The sequence below is a fragment of the Papio anubis genome, chromosome 5 (genome assembly GCF_008728515.1).
Source record: "Papio anubis isolate 15944 chromosome 5, Panubis1.0, whole genome shotgun sequence".
NCBI lineage: Eukaryota > Metazoa > Chordata > Mammalia > Primates > Cercopithecidae > Papio > Papio anubis.
Genome location: NC_044980.1, coordinates 143294668 through 143314633, shown reverse-complemented (window position 1 = coordinate 143314633; position 19966 = coordinate 143294668). Strand labels below are relative to the sequence as shown.

Sequence of the window (19966 nt, the reverse complement as noted above, 5' to 3'; positions counted from 1 at the left end):
AAATACCCTCCACCCAAGTACCCATGCAGAGGAGCCCTGTGCTGCCATGCAGAGCAGTAAATACCTTCCACCCACTGACCAGAGGCACCCATGGAAAAGCACAGTGCAGAACAGCCTGAGGGTACACACCAGCAGGGCATGCAAGTGCACTCAACTGTTTGTACATGTAAAACAATTTCTGGAAAGATCCACAGAAACTGCTAATGGTGGTTTCCTCTGAAGAAGTGAGTTGGAGGACAAAGCTCAGGGAGTGGAAGGAGACTTGCTTCTCACACCATCCCCTGTTTGTACTTCTGTTTTAGATTTGTAGGTACATATACTTTTAGGCACCTTTAACAGCTTCCCAGGACCACCCAGTCCCCAGCCCTGAAAAGGGCAGGGCCAGGCTCAGTGAATTGTCCCCACTCAGCCTCATGGGCACTTCTCTATGCCAGGACACATTCTCAGCCTCAGGCCCAGGGGGCAGGACAGTCTAGTGGACTCCAAGCTGTGGAGTCTCATGGGCCAATGACTACCAGCTCTGTGATCCTGGTAGAGTTACTTAACCTCTCTGAACTGAAATTCCTCAAATATACAATGGGAATGATAATACCTACCTCAGAGGATTGTTATGAGGATTAAAAGAGGCCGGGCAAGGTGGCTGATGCCTGTAATCCCTGCACTTTGGGAGGCTGAGGCAGGAGGATCACTTCAGGCCAGGAGTTCAAGACCAGCCTGGGCCACATGGCAAAACCCCATCTTTACAAAAAATACAAAAATTAGCCAGGCGTGGTGGTGCATGCCTGTAATACCAGCTACTCAGAAGGTGAGGTGGGAGAATGGCTTGAGCCCAGGAGCTTCGGGCTGCAGTGAGCTGAGATCACTGCATTCCAACCTGGCTGACAGAGTGAGACACTGTCTCAAAAATAAATAAAAAATTTTAAAGATAGCACTTGATAAGCAGAGGGTCTGCCTGACACAGGATAAGAAATACTTTTTATTTATATTATTTAATTTATTGATATTAATATTGATAATATTACTGCCACACCACCATTACACCAGCCCAGTCTTCCCGGGAGGCATTCACACTGACTACACTGTGAGAGGCTGGGATAATAGTGCCCCCTGGTGGACACTTTTTGGACTGCATCTGATGAGTACCTATCATCTAGTACCATTAGAGAAAGAACAGGAGTCAAAATTCAGTTCCATTTCTTCCTTTTTACCCCTAAATACTAGGTTGGTGCAAAAGTAATTGCGGCAATTACTTGTAATTGCAAAAAACTAATAGCTCACATGTACTTCATTAGATACTCTTTCATAACAGTAAAATAATCAAAACCAGAAAATTGAACATCGGTTGAATAGTATTATCTAATCCACACGGTCCATCTTGACGTTCTGCTAGGTGTCCCTGTGGTATCCTTTATAGCAAATTGTTTCATGGTCCGGGACCCTCCAGGGTCACACATGGCATTTGATTACCACATCTCTTTAGTATCCTTTAATCCTGAACCATTTCTCAGCTTTTCTGTATCTTCCATCACCTTGACATTGTTGGAGTTCAGGCCAGTTATTTTGCAAAATGTCCCCAATACGGATGTGTCTGTCTGTTCCCCTTGGCTGGATTCGTGTCCCACGTTTTTGTTAGGAATCTCCCAGGTGTTGTACTGGGTCCTTCCCATTGCATCATATTGGGAGACACATGGTGTCAGTTTGTTCCAGCAATGGTGATACTAACCCTAGTTCCCCCATCTGTCAGCTCGGGTAAGCCAAGCTCCCAGGACCAGAGAGGAGTTAAGACTGGCCTACAGTCACAGGAAGGTCAGGCTCCTCACTTCAGGGTCTTCACGAATGCTTAGGACAAATGCAGCAAGGCAAGAAATTCATCACCGGCACCCTAGGCCTTCTCCAGACCTTAACTCCATAGGACCTTAAGGGCTGGGTAAAGCCGTGTTGGCCTTCATCGCATGGTCGTGGAATTCTAGCTGCTTGGAGTCCCCCTTTCCACTTTGTCCATTTCTGTTTTTCATTAAGACGTTTTCATTCCACAAATGATATGCAACTACATTATCCTTGTCTTATATATATTTCAGCCAAGGCTGAAGTCCCCTTTGGAAGTCCCCCTTCTCAGTCTTTCCTCCCCTACTAGCAGTTTGATGTGAGATACATGTATCTACAACCCTAGGAAAAATACAAACTGTAGTGTTCTCTTTCCATGACGGTCACATTGTATAGGTCTGTCATAGAAATTTCCCCGGCAGGCCTTGGAGACTGAGCTCATTACTTTGAACTGAATCATCGTTACAGTGAATGGATACAACGGAGGTTACCTAGCTGATCCCCTGTGGATGGACATCTAGGTTGTTCCCAGCATTTTGCTATTATGAAACACACTGCCCTACACACAAAATCCAGGCTTCTCCAAGGGAACTGCCCACCTCTAGAAGCCCGAACCACTCCTGGGGCACCAGATTTCCTGGGTGGACATCCCCGTGGGGGGTGAGGAGGGGCTGATGGGCTGCTATTCATTCAGCCTGTTAGAACTGCAGGAATTTTGGGACCTCTGGAAGCAACTGAGTTGGGTTTTCACAATGTGTTTCAAAAAATCCTAAGGTTCCAAGATAGGCTGAGAGACAGGGAGGAGGTGAGCTGGGAAGAGTCCAGAGCTTCACTCCCACTCCAACCAGAGAGCACCCCCACCTTTACCTGGTTTTCAATTAAGTGATTCTTCCAAAACAGAATCTCAGCTGTAATTCAAAAATCCCCGTTGCAGGCTGACCCCTCAGCTGGCACAGTCACCCTTCTGCACCATGCCTCTTGATCTGCTCTTGCCCATGCAGCCTCCAGCTGTGTTCTTGCTGGTGAAGGCCACCCGACCCAAACAAAGCTCCCAGCTGACGAACTCCAAAGAGGGCTCTGCAGGTGCTGCCCTTGCGCCATCAGAGGTGGCATTGTGGTACATTCACTTTGAACATACTGGGTTCTGGGAAGCAGGACTGCCCAGCTGCGTCTCCAGCATGCCCCTCCTCTGCCCCTCAGAACCTGTGCACATTTCTGGGTACCGTCTCTGACATACATGGTGGCCTGATTCGGCATTCCCAAACTTCCCTGAACACCAAGGAGTCTGTTAAAGTACACTGTGCTGAGTCCCACCCCAGAGGTTCTGAGTGAGCAGATTTTGGGGGAGCCCAGGAATGTATATTGTTTCAATCTTCCCAAGGGGATTCTGAAGGAGCAGGTCTGATCACCTGCACTGCAGACACTGGCCTGGGCCCCCCTACCTGTGATAACTCTCCTTCTCCAGGCAAATCTCGAGTCTGGCCCTCAATTAGGCTGTGAGGGCTTCAAAGTCATTTGTTTTACCCTACGTTTTCCTGAACAGTGGGGCTCTCCACATTAATTAGAACCCACAGGAACCATGGATCTGAGCCAGAGTTTCCCACTCTGAGCCAGAGTTACACTGGGCTGCCTCAGTGTACTGGAGGGCTCGTTAAAAACTCCTCAGTGTACTGGAGGGCTCCTTAAAGATGTTGGGCCCCATCCCACATCTGCTGGAGTTAAATCTCTGAAAGGGGACCTGGGAATCTGTATTTTTTAGGCAAGTTCTTCAAGAGAGGCCACAGAGTCCAACTCCCTCCATGCATCTAAAAGGTAAGGGAAATGGGGTAAAACAGTAAAAGTGGCTTGCCCCCCAGCTACCATATACATTAGTAGCAGAAATGGTTCCAGCTCCCAAATCTCCCCTCGGTCCAGTGCCCGACCCCCAGGGCTTCTGAGCAATCCAGCTTGTCTGAGGGCTCATGATCTGAGATGCCCCCTGTGGCTGCCCCAGGATAGGCCTCTGCTCTATCTGGGAAATCTTCCATTCATAACCCAGTGGAAATGATCTGCGTTGACCAAGTCACCATGTGCATATGTGAGTGCACACGTGTGGGCACGTGTGCATGCCTGAGGTGGCGGGGACAAGTGGGCTTTGGCCATGCATGCAAACACCCCTACTCCACCCTCCCCTGCAGGCCTTGCAAAAAGGTCAGACAGACAGGACCAAGGTGTACAAACAGAACCCCACTTTATTAGCAGTTAGTTCGAGATTGTACATTAATGGAGGAAGGTCTCACCTTTAACACAACCCAAAACGGCTGGTTCGAGAGCCCTCATCAGGCGAACTGGGTAGCACCCCCTCTCCCCCACTCTCCCCACCCCCCTACAAGGGAAGGAAACCTCTGCCTGCTTCCCCAGTGTGCCCCCCACCCTCTCCAGTTGGCCCTCTCCTCTCCCAGGAAATGACATGAATTTCATGCACAAATTACAAAAGGAGCCCTCTTGCTAATAATAAAAGCTAACACAGTCATAGAAAAGCCTCTCCTCCCTCATTCTCCTCCAGGGCCAGAAAGAAGAAGAAGAGCAGGAGGGATGAACTTCTTAGGATAAAATGCAGCCAGTTTCCCCCAGGTTCTTGGCATTGACCCCACACAAACCCTATGCCCGTTCCTTGGGGGAGCTGAAAACTCTCCAGCCGGCTGAGCTGGCAAGGGCAGCCAGCCCAGAGCTGTCAAGCCAGGAACCCAGTGTTGCCTCAAGGGCCTGGGCAGCAGGGGGTCTAGGCCCCCCTCATCCTCACATCAAGTAGAGCAGAGCTGCCTCCTTGGATGTGTGAAAACCCCTGCCGTGGCCCCTATCTGCTCATTCTACAGATGAAGAAATTGAGGGCCTGGGAGGAAGATGGTCAGGCAGTCACTAAATGCACCCGGCTGGGATGAAATTTCACAGCTCCTGCTGCCAGCCAGGGCTCTTCTCACACCACAGCTTGTGGGAGGCAGTTCCCCATGTAGGCTTTTCCCTGCTGCGTCCCAGAGCCTGGCTCTGCTCCAGTGCACACAGACCATGGGCCTCCAGGAAATGAGAACCCTGGGACCCCAAAACAGAAAGAGAGAGACATATGATGTGTTTGGTGCCCTGCGGCCCATCCCCAGGGTCGAAGGCCCAGCCTTCAGGCATGCAGCCTCCTCCTTCCAGAGCCCTGAGTCCTTCCTTTCGAGGCCCAGATATTGCGGCCTTCTCCAGGGAGCCTTTCCGGGCCCTCCCCAGAGCTCTTGCTCTAACTGGCCCCTCTGCTGTTTTGGCACTTGGTACAGGTGACAGTGGAGGCGCACCTTAGGCAGAAGTGAAGCTGTCAAGCCAGCACAAAAGGCAAAGTCTCATGTAGCCTAAATCATCCTTGAAAGTACAGGAGATAGAAGAAGTGGTTATGTGACACCATGAGCAAACAAGCTGACAAATTCAGAATGTGGGGCTTCAACAGGACAGCAGGCCGAGGGCCTCAAAAACAGTATCATTTAAAACCTCAAAGTGAGCTGAGGGAAGACCTTTCAGCATTCAAAGGGGTTTTTAAAACATAGTTAGAAAATGCAGTGTGCACCGCAACTGGACGCTGACTCCACAACCAGACATAAGTTACCTGGGAGACAACCAGGGGGATTTGAACACAGATTGGATAGCAGACGTCGTTGGGAAATGACTTCTTGTCTGGGCTGTGATACTGGGCCAATGTGTAGGAGAATGCCCTAATGCTTAGGAGATGCAGGCTGAAGCTTTCAGGTCTCAAGTTTCATGGTGTTTGCAATGTACTTTTAAATTAGGACAGAGAAAATATATATGTACACAGACAGAGAAAAACAAATGTGGCAAAATGTTAATTTTAGATATAGATGCTGGGGAGTGGGCATTCATAATTAAATGTTTGGTAAAACATTTTTGTACTTGCTCTTGCCACTAACAAGCCAGTGGGCACAGCTCTGTGCTGGGACCACCAACCTCTGCAGGTCAGCACAGCAGTTCTCCTTTGCTGGGAACAGATGGCTTCCTTAGCTGGGCCCAGAAGCACTGATTGCTCATCAGGGGGACTCAGAAAAGGCCCATTTTTAAACTTCAGACTCATCCTCCAAGCAGCAGGACGCTCCACCACAGAAGGCTCCGGAACCCTGAATGACAGGCAACTGCAGGTGACACTCGCACCTGCACCCACCCTGGGGCAAAGGCTCATGGAGGGGACCACAGAATAGATGGTGGAGCCACCTGAACAATTAACTTCAGCTATTTCTCTCTCCCTTTTTTTGGCCAAATGCTGAGAGTGAATTGGTGGACACTGAAGACCGGTCTCGCTTGCCCCACTCATCTGTGGCTTTCTCTTCTCGGGAGGGGGTGTCCGTGTACCCATTAGCTGACAGCCCCTCAGGCAGCTTATCTGCCTCTCCTTCTACCCACCCCCACCCATACCTGCAAGTCCTGGCAGTGTCTGGGCCTAGTGGGTCTTCAAGAAAGGTCTGTTAGTGGGAGGGGAGGTGGCAGCAGCGACCCCAGCAGATAGACTTAGAACACATGGCAGGTCCAGTCCCCAGGCTTGCAGAAGGGCCCAGGCAAAAATCCAGATCTCTGTTGTCACAGGATTTCCAACTGCCTGCTCCTTCCCACAGCCAGAGGCAGAGATAAGTGGAGCTCCTGCCCCAGGCCAGCCCACCTCTCCTGCCTTCCAGGCTCTGCGACAGAGGCCTCCAAGCCCAGAGGGTAGATTTCAGAACCTGGGAGCTGTAAGATCCTCACCCTTCCCGCAGCCTGGTCCCCTCACTGACGGATGGGACTCTGGAAGTCACTGCCCCTCTCTAGGAGCCCCTGGTTCCATGGCATGGGCAAGTCTTCACGAGTGTACAAGCAGACATGCCACCCTGTCCTCAGACCCTTTGCTGCTCATCCCTGCTGGCCCAACGATGCCCAAGTTTCCCAGGCTTGCAGGCCCCATTGAGAGGCATGATGGAGACACTGCTCTGTACACCATGAAACCACCTGCAGCTGGTCCCACTGAGTGTCCAACTTCTTCATCCCCGCAGTGAACTGGAGAAAAGGGAATCAGCTCAGAACAGACCCAGGCCCCCACAGGCTGGGGAAGGACCCCTCGCGGGAGAACACGACAAGGATGCAAACGCAGACCTCGGAATGCGAAGGCTCAAAGGCACCCTGGCTGGGAAGGAGTGGTTTGTCCCCATATCCTGGAATGACCATGGTGTGACGGAGGAAGGGACAGGAACCTGGCACAGAGTAGGGTCCCAAGGATGGGCTCAGAGGCAGTGTGGCATTGGAAGAGCACGACGGGACTTGGAACCGGGAGCCTTGGGTTCAATGCCCAGCCCTGCTCCCAGCTGGCTCCATGACATCGGCCAAGCAGGCCACCTCCGCTTTCTGGACCTGTTTCATACCCGTCAAAAGACCTTCCAGCCCCAAGATGCTAGAGTCTTCCGAATAAGACAAGGCTCTCTAGAAAGTATTTCCTGGGGGTCAGAGGGAAGCAGAATTTGGCAGTTGGAGGGGGCCAGGGAGAGGCACCTCAGCCTCAGTCACTTCACATTGTTATACGGGGTGGGGTAGGAGCAGACCCCAACCAGAAATCAGCCCAGAGATCCCACTGTCTCCAAGGAGCCTGGAGACAGTTCTGTGGGCCCTGGTGGGCATTCCAGCTCTCAGGGCAGCTCCCAGCCTAGCACCATGTGAGGGAGAGGGGGTGGGCCAGTTTTTGACCCCAGCTCTCCTAGCCCAGCACTGGCTGTTTCCTTTGGCCAAAATCCCCTCAGGGTCACCGGACTTCACACAGCCCGATGTCCTGGAGAGAGCTGGTCTTCCCTGCGCATCTCACCACCTCTGTTCACCTGGGGTAGCCCCAGAGCAGCCATGGCACTGGGAAGGGCCCCTTCCTGCTGTCTCCTCAGGCCCCAGGCCACTGAGGACACAGCCTCCCTCCCTGCCACCTTATTTCTAGCTCTAAGACAGAACGCCCCCTGAGACTGGGGCTTACCACCACTTTGTATGACTGAATTAAAAACAAACCCAACCAAAAAAAATAGAATATATATATATACACATTATATATATATATAACACAGTGCGACCCCAGCACCCAGGGTATAAACTCTGGCACCAAGAAAAAAAAAACCAAAATATTAAAATACTTTAGCTTCTTAGTATTTGGGAGGTTAAGGGGGTCTCTGGGAGCCCTCCGCCACAGGTGGTTGAGCAAAGCCATGGCTGGCAATCTCGCCAGCTCGTCCACGTCTGCCTGGGCCTGAGGCTGGGAGGGTGTGGGGACCGCGTCTGTACATGGGAACATGTTACTGGCAGAACCCTGGCCTGCCTCAGTCTTTTACCACAGGAAACACCACACATGTCATATCCCAGGGGGAAGAAAGGGGTGCAGGTGGGGCCCAGAGAACCGAGCCCCATGGCAAGGCAGTGCCCCAAGGCCCCATGGGAAGCCTTGAGGATGGGGTGGATACTGTAGGAACCAGAGATTCTTTCCCCAGAACAGGAGGGTGAGATATGAAGGCAGGAACCAGATGTGGAGGCTGGGAGTCCTCTCGAGGTGGCCACCCTCCCATCCAGCCTAGGACTGACTCTGGGGACCCAGCTGGCCACTTGGAAGAGCCTGGCTCGAAACAGTAAGAGAAACGTCCAGTCTGTCTCCCCCGCCAGGCTCTCCTCCCCTACAGCCTGGAGGACAGGGACATATGGCAGCGAATACTGAGGGGCGCCCTGCGGAAGCAGGGAGTGATGGGTGACGAGAGGGGACGGTCGGCGGAACACAGTGAGGGACAGAAAAGAGCCTCGTGGACTCCCTCCTACCAGGAAGCGGCCTCCCCAGGAGCGGCTGGGAACGGAATGGACCTCTGCTGGCGAGGGAGGTCCCGTAGGCCACAGACCCAGCGGTGGGTGCTCCGAGGTGCTTGCAGACCCGCCTGGGTGCTCCCCCGGCCCCACCAGGCCTCCACAGAGTATTGCTCGTAAGTACGTGGCCGCCCGGGCCCAGCTTCGCACTCTGCAGGTCAGTCTGGCTCAGCGTGTGGCGGGACGTCCCGGCTGTCACAAACTTTTAGTCTGGCTGTGGTGGCCGCGGCTACCTGGTGTTCTGGAGGTCCTCTCGCAGCCAAGTGGGAAGCGTCTGGCCCATCTTGTACAGCAGCTTGGAGAGCTCGATGTTGTGGTCCCGGTAATAGTCCTTCAGGAAGGCTCGGGACTGTAACGGGAAGGAAAGCTCAGACCTTGCGTGCTGACTTAAGAGTGACCTCCTCTTTAAAATCACCATGCTCGGCCGGGCACGGTGGCTCACGCCTGTAATCCCAGCACTTAGGGAGGCTGAGGTGGGTGGATCACCTGAGGTCAGGAGTTCAAGAACAGCCTGGCCAACATGGTGAAACCCCATTTCTACTAAAAATACAAAAATTAGCCGGGTGAGGTGGTGGGCACCTGTAATCCCAGCTACTTGGGAGGCTGAGGCAGGAGAATCTTTTGAACCCGGGAAGTGGAGGCTGCAGTGAGCCAAGATCACGCCATTGCACTCCAGCCTCAGTGACAAGAGCAAAACTCTGTCTCAAAAGAAAAAAAAAAAAACACCATGCCTCTGGCACCACCCTCTATATACCTCTTATTTATCCACAATATCCTTCTAAATGGTAGCCTCCAATCAGGAACTCCCAGTTGGCAGGAGCATCAAAATATATCTCACAAGGTCAAAATTCTTCTCATAGGGAGAGGAGACAGAATTAATAATCAAAACCCAAGGCAGGGCAGGGCCAGGCATAGTGGTTCACGCCTATAATACCAGCACCATGGGAGGCTGAGGAGGGAAGATCGATTGAGCCCAGGGGATCGAGGCTACAGTGAGCCGTGATCACACCACTGCACTACAGCCTAGGCAACAGAACGAGACTCTGTCTCAAAAAAAAAAAACAGAAGGAGGAAATAACAAGACCCACAGTCTGTGACCTTTTTCCTATATATTTTTTTAAATTTCCCCTATGTTTTTACACATGCTGTTCTTACCCAGCCTCCCATTCCATAAGTCCAAATCCTATAAAATGGATCTCATCCTTCTAGGTGCAACTCCGGAGACCCCCATCCCTCCTTTAAGGAGCCTTTCTACCCCTCTCAGCTTTAAGTGACATTCCCCTGTTCTGAATTCCCACAGCACTCGTGTGCCCTCTCTGACTGCGCGCAGCACTCTCTGCCTGTATTCTACTTACTGGTGTTGGGACTCATCCCCCTCCAAGGCCAGGAATTCCTTGAAAGCAGAGAACATCTGTGACTCATTGTCAAAGCCCCACAGCACTCAGCCCTTAGTAGAAGGTAACCAACACTTGTTTGATGAAATCAGTTCTGACCCACCATGTCTCAGCCCCCGTTTCCTCCTCTTACAAATACTGTCCAAGAAATGCTAAGGCCATGAATGTGCTGAGTGCATGGTAAAGGGAAGAGAACCCCCCTCAACCCCATACAGGGATCCCTTACGCTTATGCAGGTGCCACAGGTAGTGTGTCCACCACTTACATCCAAGTCCATCTCGGGATATTTCCGGCCCTTGCTTTTGCCCAGACACTTGGTTTTTCCTCCTTCGAGCAGTTGGCACCAAAATCCTTTCTTTGGATCAAACCTGCGGAGGTGGGAAAGTCTCTGGATGGGAGCTGACTCAGCCCACCCACTTCCCACCTTAAAGCTATGTTCATGGACCCCAGGAATGGCCGAGTCCAGGGAATCTACTGCTCCTGAACCCACAAGGACTGTCAGCGGCTGTGTGCCATCGGTGGGACCAAATGTGTCCTAGGCTACACTAAATGTGCCTGCCCTACTTCCCGGCGAAGGGCAGCTCACACACTCTGAGTCTTCTCTTCTCCAGCCCAAGCAGCCACAGTCCCTTCAGCAATCTACTACGTGAACAGTTTCCCATCCTTCAATGTTCTGGGAAATCTTTTCTGAGCATTCTCAATGCTGAGTAACTTTTTTTTTTTTTTTTTTAAACCCAAGAAGCCTTCTTTACCCCTCCCAGGGTCCATGGGGGAGGGGGGCGTTTAATGGAGGTCCTTTTGCTTTTTAATAAATTTCGTCTTTATCAAAACATGCAGTATCCACAGCTGCACTTAAGCATGCCTATCACTGGAGAGTTTCATTTTTTGCAGTAAACTTCAGAAATGACACAGCAAGACTGCCAACACCATCCTGTCTTCAAAGGTATTTTTGGGATATGAGATCCGAAGCTGTTATGAGAAGGGAGGAATACTGACATCAGAATTTAGCCCCGGATCAGGAACTATGAGGAGATCCTTGAGCGTGAGGTCATCAAGAAAACAGAATTCCCATGAATAGCGGAGGAGAACAGAGACCTCTGAATGGGTCACAGGATAGATATAGACGATGACGATGATGATGGTGATGATATTGAGGATGATGACAACAACAGCAGCTACCATTTACTTAGCACTTAGTGTGTGCCAAGCACTCAGCTAAGAGCATGCCAAGCATGTACTAAGAGCCCCACATGAAGCTTTCATTCAATTCAGTGACCTTCAGGAGGCCGGGATTATCTTTATCCCCAACTTACAGATGAGGAAAGTGAGGCTTGAAAGGCTGAGGAAATGGATGTGGGGCCCTAACCCAGGCATCTCTGACACCATGGCCCACAGCCTCAGCAGGTGGCCCTTCCTCCCTCAAGGTGAAGGACTGACTTCCCTTCTCCACCTTCAACTCCCACGACAGTGAAGAGGGAATATTCTCGTTGCAAGACTTTCTCAAGAATGGAGCCAGGGAGTGTGACTTGATTCCTCCTCTTGCGGGTCCCCTCATTCAGCTGAGTGTGTCACTTATCTGTGACATAGCACAGGAAAGCAGCCTTTCCCAGCCCTGAGCCCATGCAATGCGGGCAGGCACTTACTCACAGCGGGAGGGCATTCTCAACGCACTTGCACCATGTTCTGAGTGAGTAAGGTTATTAACCGTCAACAACATTTGTTTCCTTTTCCTGAAATTATAAGTCAAAATCTAATGCTGGCCGGGGGCAGTGCCTCATGCCTATAATCCCAGCACTTTGGGAGGCTGAAGCAGGCAGATCATTCAAGACCAGGCTGAGCAACACGGTGAAACCCCTTCTCTACAAAACATACAAAAATTAGCCAGGCATGGTGGCACGTGTCTGGGGTCCCAAGCTACTTGGGAAGCTGAGGTGAGAGGATCACTTGAGCCTCAGAAGTTGAGGTTGCAGTGAGCCAAAATCATGCCACTGCACTCCAGCCTGGGCAACAGAGTGACCATGTCTCAAAAAAAAAAGAAAAAAAAACCTAATGCTAAGAAAACCTTGTCGGAACTGGGGCTGCTTCATTACTGATCTAATTTACTTACATAAAACACTCTGAAAATGTTCAGCCCAGACCAAAAAGAATACCCCAGGATGGTCGGACCAGAGTAGAACAGATCCATCACCTCCCTTTTTCTTAAGGTGATACCTTTATTAATATGACTTAAGTCATATTAATAACTTTTCATACTTGCTGACTCTAATTAACCTCTCTCATAATTATTCAAGCCTTCGGCTTTTTTGGCCCAGGTCCCTAATCAGGGAAATAACCTGCAAAAATGCAAACGCAACACTCACGCCAAGGTTTTGTGGTAGTCAATGGTGTTGGTCACCCCAAGGAACTTCTGCACCATGTCCATCACTTTGGCAGGTTCTGTTCGTAGCAGTTTGCCATCCAAGACCAGAATCTGGAAAGGAGGAAAGGGAGAAAGGGGATCGGGACCTGCTCTGACTTCGGTGGCAAACAAGGGCAACAGCCACAGCAGCAGGAACGGGCCTGCTTATAAATACGGGACCCTGCACCCTCTAGAATCGGGCTCCTCCTCCCCCATTGAAGGGGAGGTATCCCCAAGCTCAGGCCTCTTGTGGTCTCATGCCTGCTTTCCACCAGCTTCTGCTGCCCAATGCCATTTCTCCTAGAGTTTAAGCTCTCACCAAAACTCTGCCTGCCCCTCAGGTCCCTACAAACGTCCCTCTCTGGCCTCTCTCTGAGCTTCCAGTCCACGTCACTCTCCTGCTCAAACACTCCACAAGTTTGCCTAAAAGGCCTGGTATGGCCGGGGATGGTGGCTCACACCTGTAATCTCAGCACTTTGGGATGCTGAGGCGGGCAGATCACTTGAGGTCAGGAGTTCAAGACCAGCCTGGCCAACATGGTGAAATTCCGTCTCTACTAAAAATACAAAAATTATCTGGGCGTGGTGGCGCATGCCTGTAATCCCAGCTACTTGGGAGGCTGACGTGGAAGAAACGCTTGAACCCGGGAGGCAGAGGTTGCAGTGAGCCGAGATCATGCCACTGCACTCCAGGCTGAGAGACAGAGCGGGACTCCGTCTCTAAATAAATAAATAAATACGTAGCTGGTATGATTGGGTTCCTGCCCACCCCTCCAATCAGCCTCTCCCTACTTCACCACGCCCAGGCTCCTCACTCCCACCTGCCTGCCTCAGGGCTTTCTGGGTCCCTTTAGGGCTACAGGGTCTGTGGTGACGGGACACAGGCTTGGGGAGTTCAACCTTGGGGTAAACAGGTCTACCGTCTTTTTAGGCCAGATACAGTGGCTCACGTCTGTAATCCCAGCACTTTGGAAGACCGAGGGAGGATTGCTTGAGCCCAGAAGTTTGAGACCAGTCTGGGCAACATAGTAAGACCTTGTTTCTTAAAAGAAAAAAAAAAAAAGTAGCTGGGTACAGTGGCTCACACCTGTAGTCCCAGCTACTCAGGAGGCTGAGGTGGAAGGATTGCATGAGCTCGGGACATCGAGGCTACAGTGAGCTGAGATCACACCACTGCACTCCAGCCTGGGCAACAGAGTGAGACCCTGTCTCAAAATAATAATAATAATAATAAAATATTTTTATAGACCCAAGGGTCTAGCTCTCCAAGGAGGGCATATCTGTCCCCGTGGCTGGTGAGAAAGAGTTGGAGGCTCTCCGCTAACCACAGCAAGCCAGTACTGCGACTGCCCTCACAAGGGTCAGGGACAGGCAGCTACCTGGTTGGCGTGATAGGCACTGAGCCAGCGCTCGATGTGGGTGGCGTACCAGCCGGGGACCAGGCAGCGGTTCTGGAGGGCACGCAGCTTCGAGGATGCGTCGGAGCCGGCCGTAATCACCTCATGGAAGGTGTACTTTAGGGCCACTGGGTCGTCATGGGCTCGCTGGTGCTGCAGGCAAGGAAAGAGGGTCAGCATGCCACATGGAGGGCACAAAGGAAGTGGCCTCAGAGGGACAGCAGCCTGCAAGGTGACCAGAAGATCCTCAGCTGGACCCAGAAGCTCTGGGTCTGAGTCCTGGCTCTGCCTCTCACCGTGTCCTATGTTAGGGGAAGCCACTGCTCCCAGAGCCCCAATTTCTCCATCTTCGAAATACGGGAGCTGGACTAAATCAGGGTTTCCTGAGGCTGGGCATGGTGGCTCACGCCTGTAATCCGAGAAATTTGGGAGGCTGAGGTAGGTGGATCACTTGAGGTCAGGAGTTCGAGACCAGCCTGGCCAATGTGGCAAAACCCCATCTCTACTAAAAATACAGAAATTAGCCGGCATGGTGGTGCACGCCTGTGGTCCCAGCTACTCGGGAAGCTGAGGCACGAGAATCGCTTGAACCCGGGAGGCTGAGGTTGCAGTGAGCCGAGATCATGCCGCTGCACTGTTGTCATATATAGAAGGCAACCACTCATAAATGCAATAAAAACAAAGCAATGTTCTCAAACTCCAGCCAGACACAAATGTCTGCAACAGGCCCTGAACTTGCTTTCTTTGTTGAAAGCAGAGGTTGGCAGTATTAGAAAGGACAAAAGACCACTTGCACTAAAGTGAGCATTTCTCCTTTATGGAAATCAGAAGGATTGGGAAAGAACTATAAAAGGGAGACTGGCTGGTCTGAACCACCTAAAATAATGCCATGGGAGGCCAGAATCTGCAGAATTCACTAAGTCCAGAAGTCCAGAGCTCGGGCACCTGTGCAACGGGCACTACCCCCCAGCTGCCAATCCCCTCCCCTGAGGATCACACACAGCCCAGGGCCAAGACAATATGGTGCACAGCAGCCTCCTCCTCATCCCAACGTCCTTCTGAGATAGGCCACTGCCCTTCCTCTCCTCCAGCACCTTCCCAGGTCCTCCTGGGGACAATGAGTCTCCCTTCTCCTTCTCTCCCTTACCCCTCTTGACCATGGACAGAAAAAGGAATAGGGTCTTAGATTTAGAAGACTAGGATTCAAATGCCACCACATGAAACTTGCTGAAACTTGGTTTTCTCATCTTTGAGAAGGGGACACAAACATGAAACCCCTCCTCTGTCTCTCCAGTGAGGTGGCAGATGTACAGCAGTGTCAGTGCAGAACAGGGACTGAGCCAACCTGTGGCGGCTCCCTCTCCACCCTACATTCCCCCATGAAAGCAGACTGCTCGTTCCCTGCACAGCACCAGGAGGCGAGGGCACGGCACGGCAGAAAACAGAAACACTCGACGAGGGTTTCTCGGTTTTCTTCTCCTAAAGAAAAAGCCACAGGAAAGCAGACATCAGGGCATAAACAGAAGCCCTAGAGAACAAGAGTAAGAAGGGGCTTCCCCATCAGCCTCAGCGAGTGGCAGGAGGAGAGACTTCCATGGGAGCAAAGAGGAGGCAGGTGCCAGCCTCGTGGACGAGACCACAAGGTCCCAGGCGGGAGGCAGCCACTGTCACAGCTGAGAAAAGAGCCTCAAAGTGGTGGGTCAGGCCAGGCCTGAAGAGGCTGTCCCAGCCAGGACAGGGGACACTTCTCTGGCAACCATGGGCTATAAGACCCAGGGCCCCACCCCCTCCCCAACACCAAGCACAGGCCTAGTCTGCTGGGTTAATGAGGATGCTCGGGACCTTGGCCTGGACAACAGGGTGGCTTTCTGCTGGGGCACCACTTCTGAATCACAGTTCTTGGCTGTGTGGTATAATCACAGGAATGCTGGCAGCCAGGGGAGGGACTCCCCCTACCCCACCAGGGAAGGCCTGAAAGCATTCCTGCAGGCTCAGTGGGCTGGCATGCAGGAAATTAAGTCAGGCCACAGGCATTAAAGAGAGCTATGGTTCAGCCATGCGTGGTGGCTCACTCTGTAATCCCAGCACTTTGAGAGGCCTAGGTGGGCAGATCACGAGGTCAGGAGTTTGAGACCAGCCTGGCCAACATGGTAAAACCCTGTCTCTACTAAAAATACAAAAATTAGCCTGGTGTGCTGGTGCACACCTGTAATTCCAGCTACTCAGGAGGCTGAGGCAGGAGAATCACTTCAAACCGGAAGGCGGATGTTGCAGTGAGTTGAGATTGCGCCACTGCACTCCAGCCTGGGCGACAGAGCAAGACTCTGTCTCCAAAAAAAAAAAAAAAAGACAGCTCTGGTTCATACATGTCCCAGATAGAGGCTCGGATCCACACCCTCTTCATCTATCACAGTCCAGGTAACTGCCTCACCTGGTCAGGTGCCCGCCTTCTCCACTGTGAATGGCAGTCTTGTGTCTTGTCCTTCCTTGAGCTCCCACTCCCACCCGTGTCCAGCGAGGAAGCTACAGTCAGTATGATCCTGCATCGCTGTTCACCAAATCTAAGCTTCCTCAAGGTGTAACTAGCCTCCACCTCTCGTCAGTGTCAGAATCAGAGGCAGGACCCCGCATGATGCTAGGAGGGTGGACAGTTAACTGGTGGCTGGCTTTCCATTTCCGTCTGTCTCCTCCACCAGGGACTCTATTCTCAGCCACCACCATGCTCCAGGTACCTGGCTCAGGGCTAGCACACAGTAGGTGCTTACTAACATCTGTTGAGTGAGTAACTGAGTGTCAGATGTAGCCCTGCGTCCCCCACACAGGGATTCCACCCCAGTCCCACTCACCTGGTACCAGGAATAGGCCCGGTCCGCGGGGTTGATGAGGATGGTCAGGACCTTGGCTTTGGGCAAGAGGGCTGCTGCCCGCCGGGGCGCCACTTCTGAATCAAAGTAGTTGGCGCTTTTCTCAAAGTAGAAGTCAGAGGTGGTGTTGGAGGGGATGGGGAAGAACTCCATGTACCTGTAGGAAGCCCAGAGAGGGGGCTCACAGACAAAACTCATGAGGAGTGGGCTAGGGGAACGCAGCACAAGGGCGAGGCACTGGGGTCGAATGTCCTCAGAGAGCAAGCAGGACACTTTGCTCCCAACCAAACAAGGACTTGCCTCCAGTAGGGATTCTGGAGGGGAATGGCCTCTCCGCAGCCTCCCTGTTTCAAATTTGTTCCTTTTCCAGAAGATTCTGGAGTTGGCAGGATCTGAAGACTTGTGGGTGCGCCGTCAGTTGCAGGTCATGGGGAGGGGGTAATGCCCCTAAACTCTAGGATCCCGCCCTCTCAGCGGCTCCAGGCTAAACTCCCAGGGCTGTCACTCTCTCTGCCTCTAGGGGGCGAGCTGGGGCTCAGAACAGCTCCAGGGCTGCCCCAGGAAGGGTGGCACAGAGCAGAGGAGGCCTCCAGAGGGCGGGCTTTCTTTCCTGACCTGGGGGAACACCTTCTAGGCCGTCACTGTGGACCAGGACCTCCTGCTACCCACAACCCCTCCCCAGTCTGCTGTGGGTGAGCACGGCTTTCCAGACTAATGCCCATATCCCACCAGAGCAATGGCCATCTCTGGATGAAGGAACCTCTGGAAACCAAATGAACACTCCAGACCCTCGCAGGGGAACCTACCTATGCAAAATCAGAGTCCAACTTCTGGGGCGTGTGGGAAGCAAAGTCTACTCTCATGAAGGGTACAGGGTCCCTATCCTATCCTGTGAGGTAGGGCTGCTCTAGGGTGATCCCAAGGATGCACTTCATCAGAGCGTTCTGGGGGCCTGCTAGATTCCTGCACCCCACTTTAGACCTACCTACAAAATCCAGCTCTTGGGAATCAGGCCAAGGAATCACGCTTTTTCTCATCTTTCTGAATTTTCTTTGCATGTCCACAGTCCTTTGTTTACAATATCTCAATTGAGAAAGCTCTGAAAACACAGCTTTGTTTCCTAGGTTTGTAGCAAAGCCGTGTAGCAACAAAACCTGACTTATTCCTCTTACTTAGTGTAAATATTCACATACTTTGCTACATAGTAATGAATTTGCTACCGGGTACTGCCCCAGGCATCGCTGAAGATGTTACTAAATATATGGTTTCGCACCACATTACCTTTCTAAAATCTGAAAAATGTTGACTTCAAATAATCCATCTGGCCACAATAGATTTTAGATAAGAGACTGTGGACATGTTAGAAATGCAGGGAGATGGGCCAGGCACGGTGGCTCACACCTGTAATCCCAGCACTTTGGGAGGCAAAGGCAGGCAGATCACGAGGTCAAGAGTTCAAGACCAGCCTGACCAACATGGTAAAACCTCATCTCTACTAAAAATACAAAAATTAGCCAGGCATGGTAGTGGGCGCCTGTAATCCCAGCTACTTGGGAGGCTGAAGCAGGAGAATCACTTGAACCCAGGAAGCGGAGGTTGCAGTGAGCCGAGATCATGCCACTGCACTCCAGCCTGGGTGACAGAGCGAGATTCCAGCTCAAAAAAAAAAAAAAAAAAAAAGAAAGAAAGAAAGAAATGTAGGTGGATGGACAGATGAATAGACACAAAGGCAGACAGACAAAACGATGATACACAGATAAAAAAGAGAAATATGCACAGAAAAATACTAAAAAACAGATAGAAGGCCCATAACATCTCCACCCAGGGAACCCACTGACATAAAAATAATCAATAATGGTAATACATGGACAAGGTTTAAAAAGGCAAACTTTGCAGTCCATGCACGTGATGACTGGGTGTTCACACACGTGTGAGGTGTACCCACCTCGAACCTTGTTATGATGTTGGCACATTACCTGCCTGACATGAAAATTTTTAAAAAAAGAAAAAAAAAGTCGAATAGAGAAAGATGCCAACTGAAAAGGTGGAGAGTAAAACCATCTCTGCTCTGGTCCCCACACCCTTAAGAGAACCTCTACTAGGACCCTCTGCTGGGAACCTCTACAAAGGTAACCTCTGCAGGCTCTGGTGGGAAGCAGCAATCTTAATGACTTCCCCAGGTGATACCTGAAGACCAGGGACCTGTCCCTGAAGGGCGCGCAAGAACACCTCTGCTTCACAGTCAGCCACACGCAGTGAGGAGGGCCAGAACATTTGGATTTCAGACCTTAAGACCCTGGGCAAACCCTTCTCCTCCCCAAGACTCAGGATGTTTCTCCGCGAGCAAGGGAGGGGTGGACTTCAACTTCAGCGTATGACTGCAGGCAGTAGAGCAAAGGGGCAAAGGGCCTCCTCATCGAGTGTCCTCTCTATGACAACGCTTTCACACCATGATTCAAGGGTCACTGCACTCTGTCCCTGTTTACAGGAACTACAGCTGTGTGTGAGCAAGCTCCAGCTGCTTCCTGCTGTGGCCATAGCAGACTCCCGGGAGGCCCCAGGATGGCCTTCCCATCCTGCTGTGGACAGAAAGGCCAACTCACCAGTCGATGCCTTTGTGATAGTTGTGGCCGTTAAAAAACTGGATCTCCTCAAAGGTCTCAGAGCTGGGGTAGTTGCTGCTTAGGTCAGGGTGCATGCCCAGGAACAGGTAGAGGGCAGTGGTGCCTGTGGGGAGGGTAGACACCTCAGACCCAGGGCCCAGTCCCCAGCCAAAGATAGAGTCTGGGTTCTGGGCTTAGCTCCCCATGACCCACTGAGGGATCCTGGGAAGGTCTCTGCCTTTCTCTGGGTCTTAGCTTCTTCATCAGTGCAATGAAGGAATTACTAAATCCAGGGTGGTAAATATATGGCATGCATGTGGACACCACAACTCCTGTACCTACTGCAGACATCACTAATCTATCACAGCATTCTTCACTAAACAAGGACTTGGCCTCAGAATCCTCCTCACCACTGCACTCTGGTAGCCATGTTTAACTGACTGCTGTCCCCTCAGCATCCCAGAAGAGCTGGCCCTTTCCAGCTCTGGGCCTCTGTCCTCTGGCACTTGGTAGGAGCTCAGGGAAAAGGGAGTTTGTGACCCTCCAGTTTTGTTAATGTGAAATTCTTAAAGAACTAACAAATCTTGTTTCCATGTCTCCTCTTCCCAATACCCTC

The 19966-nt window shown here is 51.6% G+C and overlaps 1 protein-coding gene and 1 non-coding gene across 9 annotated transcripts in view; one reads left to right on the top strand and one right to left on the bottom strand.

Annotated features, from left to right (window-relative positions):
* Positions 1 to 5665: 5665 nt before the first annotated feature.
* The window catches only part of NDST1 (N-deacetylase and N-sulfotransferase 1), a 70714-nt gene continuing 56413 nt past the window's right edge, over positions 5666 to 19966 (bottom strand). For 3 of the 8 annotated variants that reach the window (XM_009209398.4, XM_009209400.4, XM_031666542.1), the window contains exons 11-16: positions 19351 to 19474; positions 16730 to 16904; positions 13866 to 14036; positions 12449 to 12558; positions 10354 to 10456; positions 5666 to 9043 (exon numbers count right to left, since the gene is read on the bottom strand). In XM_009209398.4, coding sequence (XP_009207662.2) covers positions 8924 to 9043; positions 10354 to 10456; positions 12449 to 12558; positions 13866 to 14036; positions 16730 to 16904; positions 19351 to 19474 — 803 coding nt within the window. In that variant the 3' untranslated portion in view covers positions 5666 to 8923. The remainder of the gene's footprint in view (positions 9044 to 10353; positions 10457 to 12448; positions 12559 to 13865; positions 14037 to 16729; positions 16905 to 19350; positions 19475 to 19966) is intronic. The other 5 variants (XM_009209404.4, XM_009209405.4, XM_031666545.1 and 2 more) reach the window with 4 other exon arrangements.
* LOC116275172 lies at positions 18634 to 18733 on the top strand. Its single transcript, XR_004184128.1, has one exon. It is a non-coding gene; the product is annotated as a small nucleolar RNA U13 (small nucleolar RNA).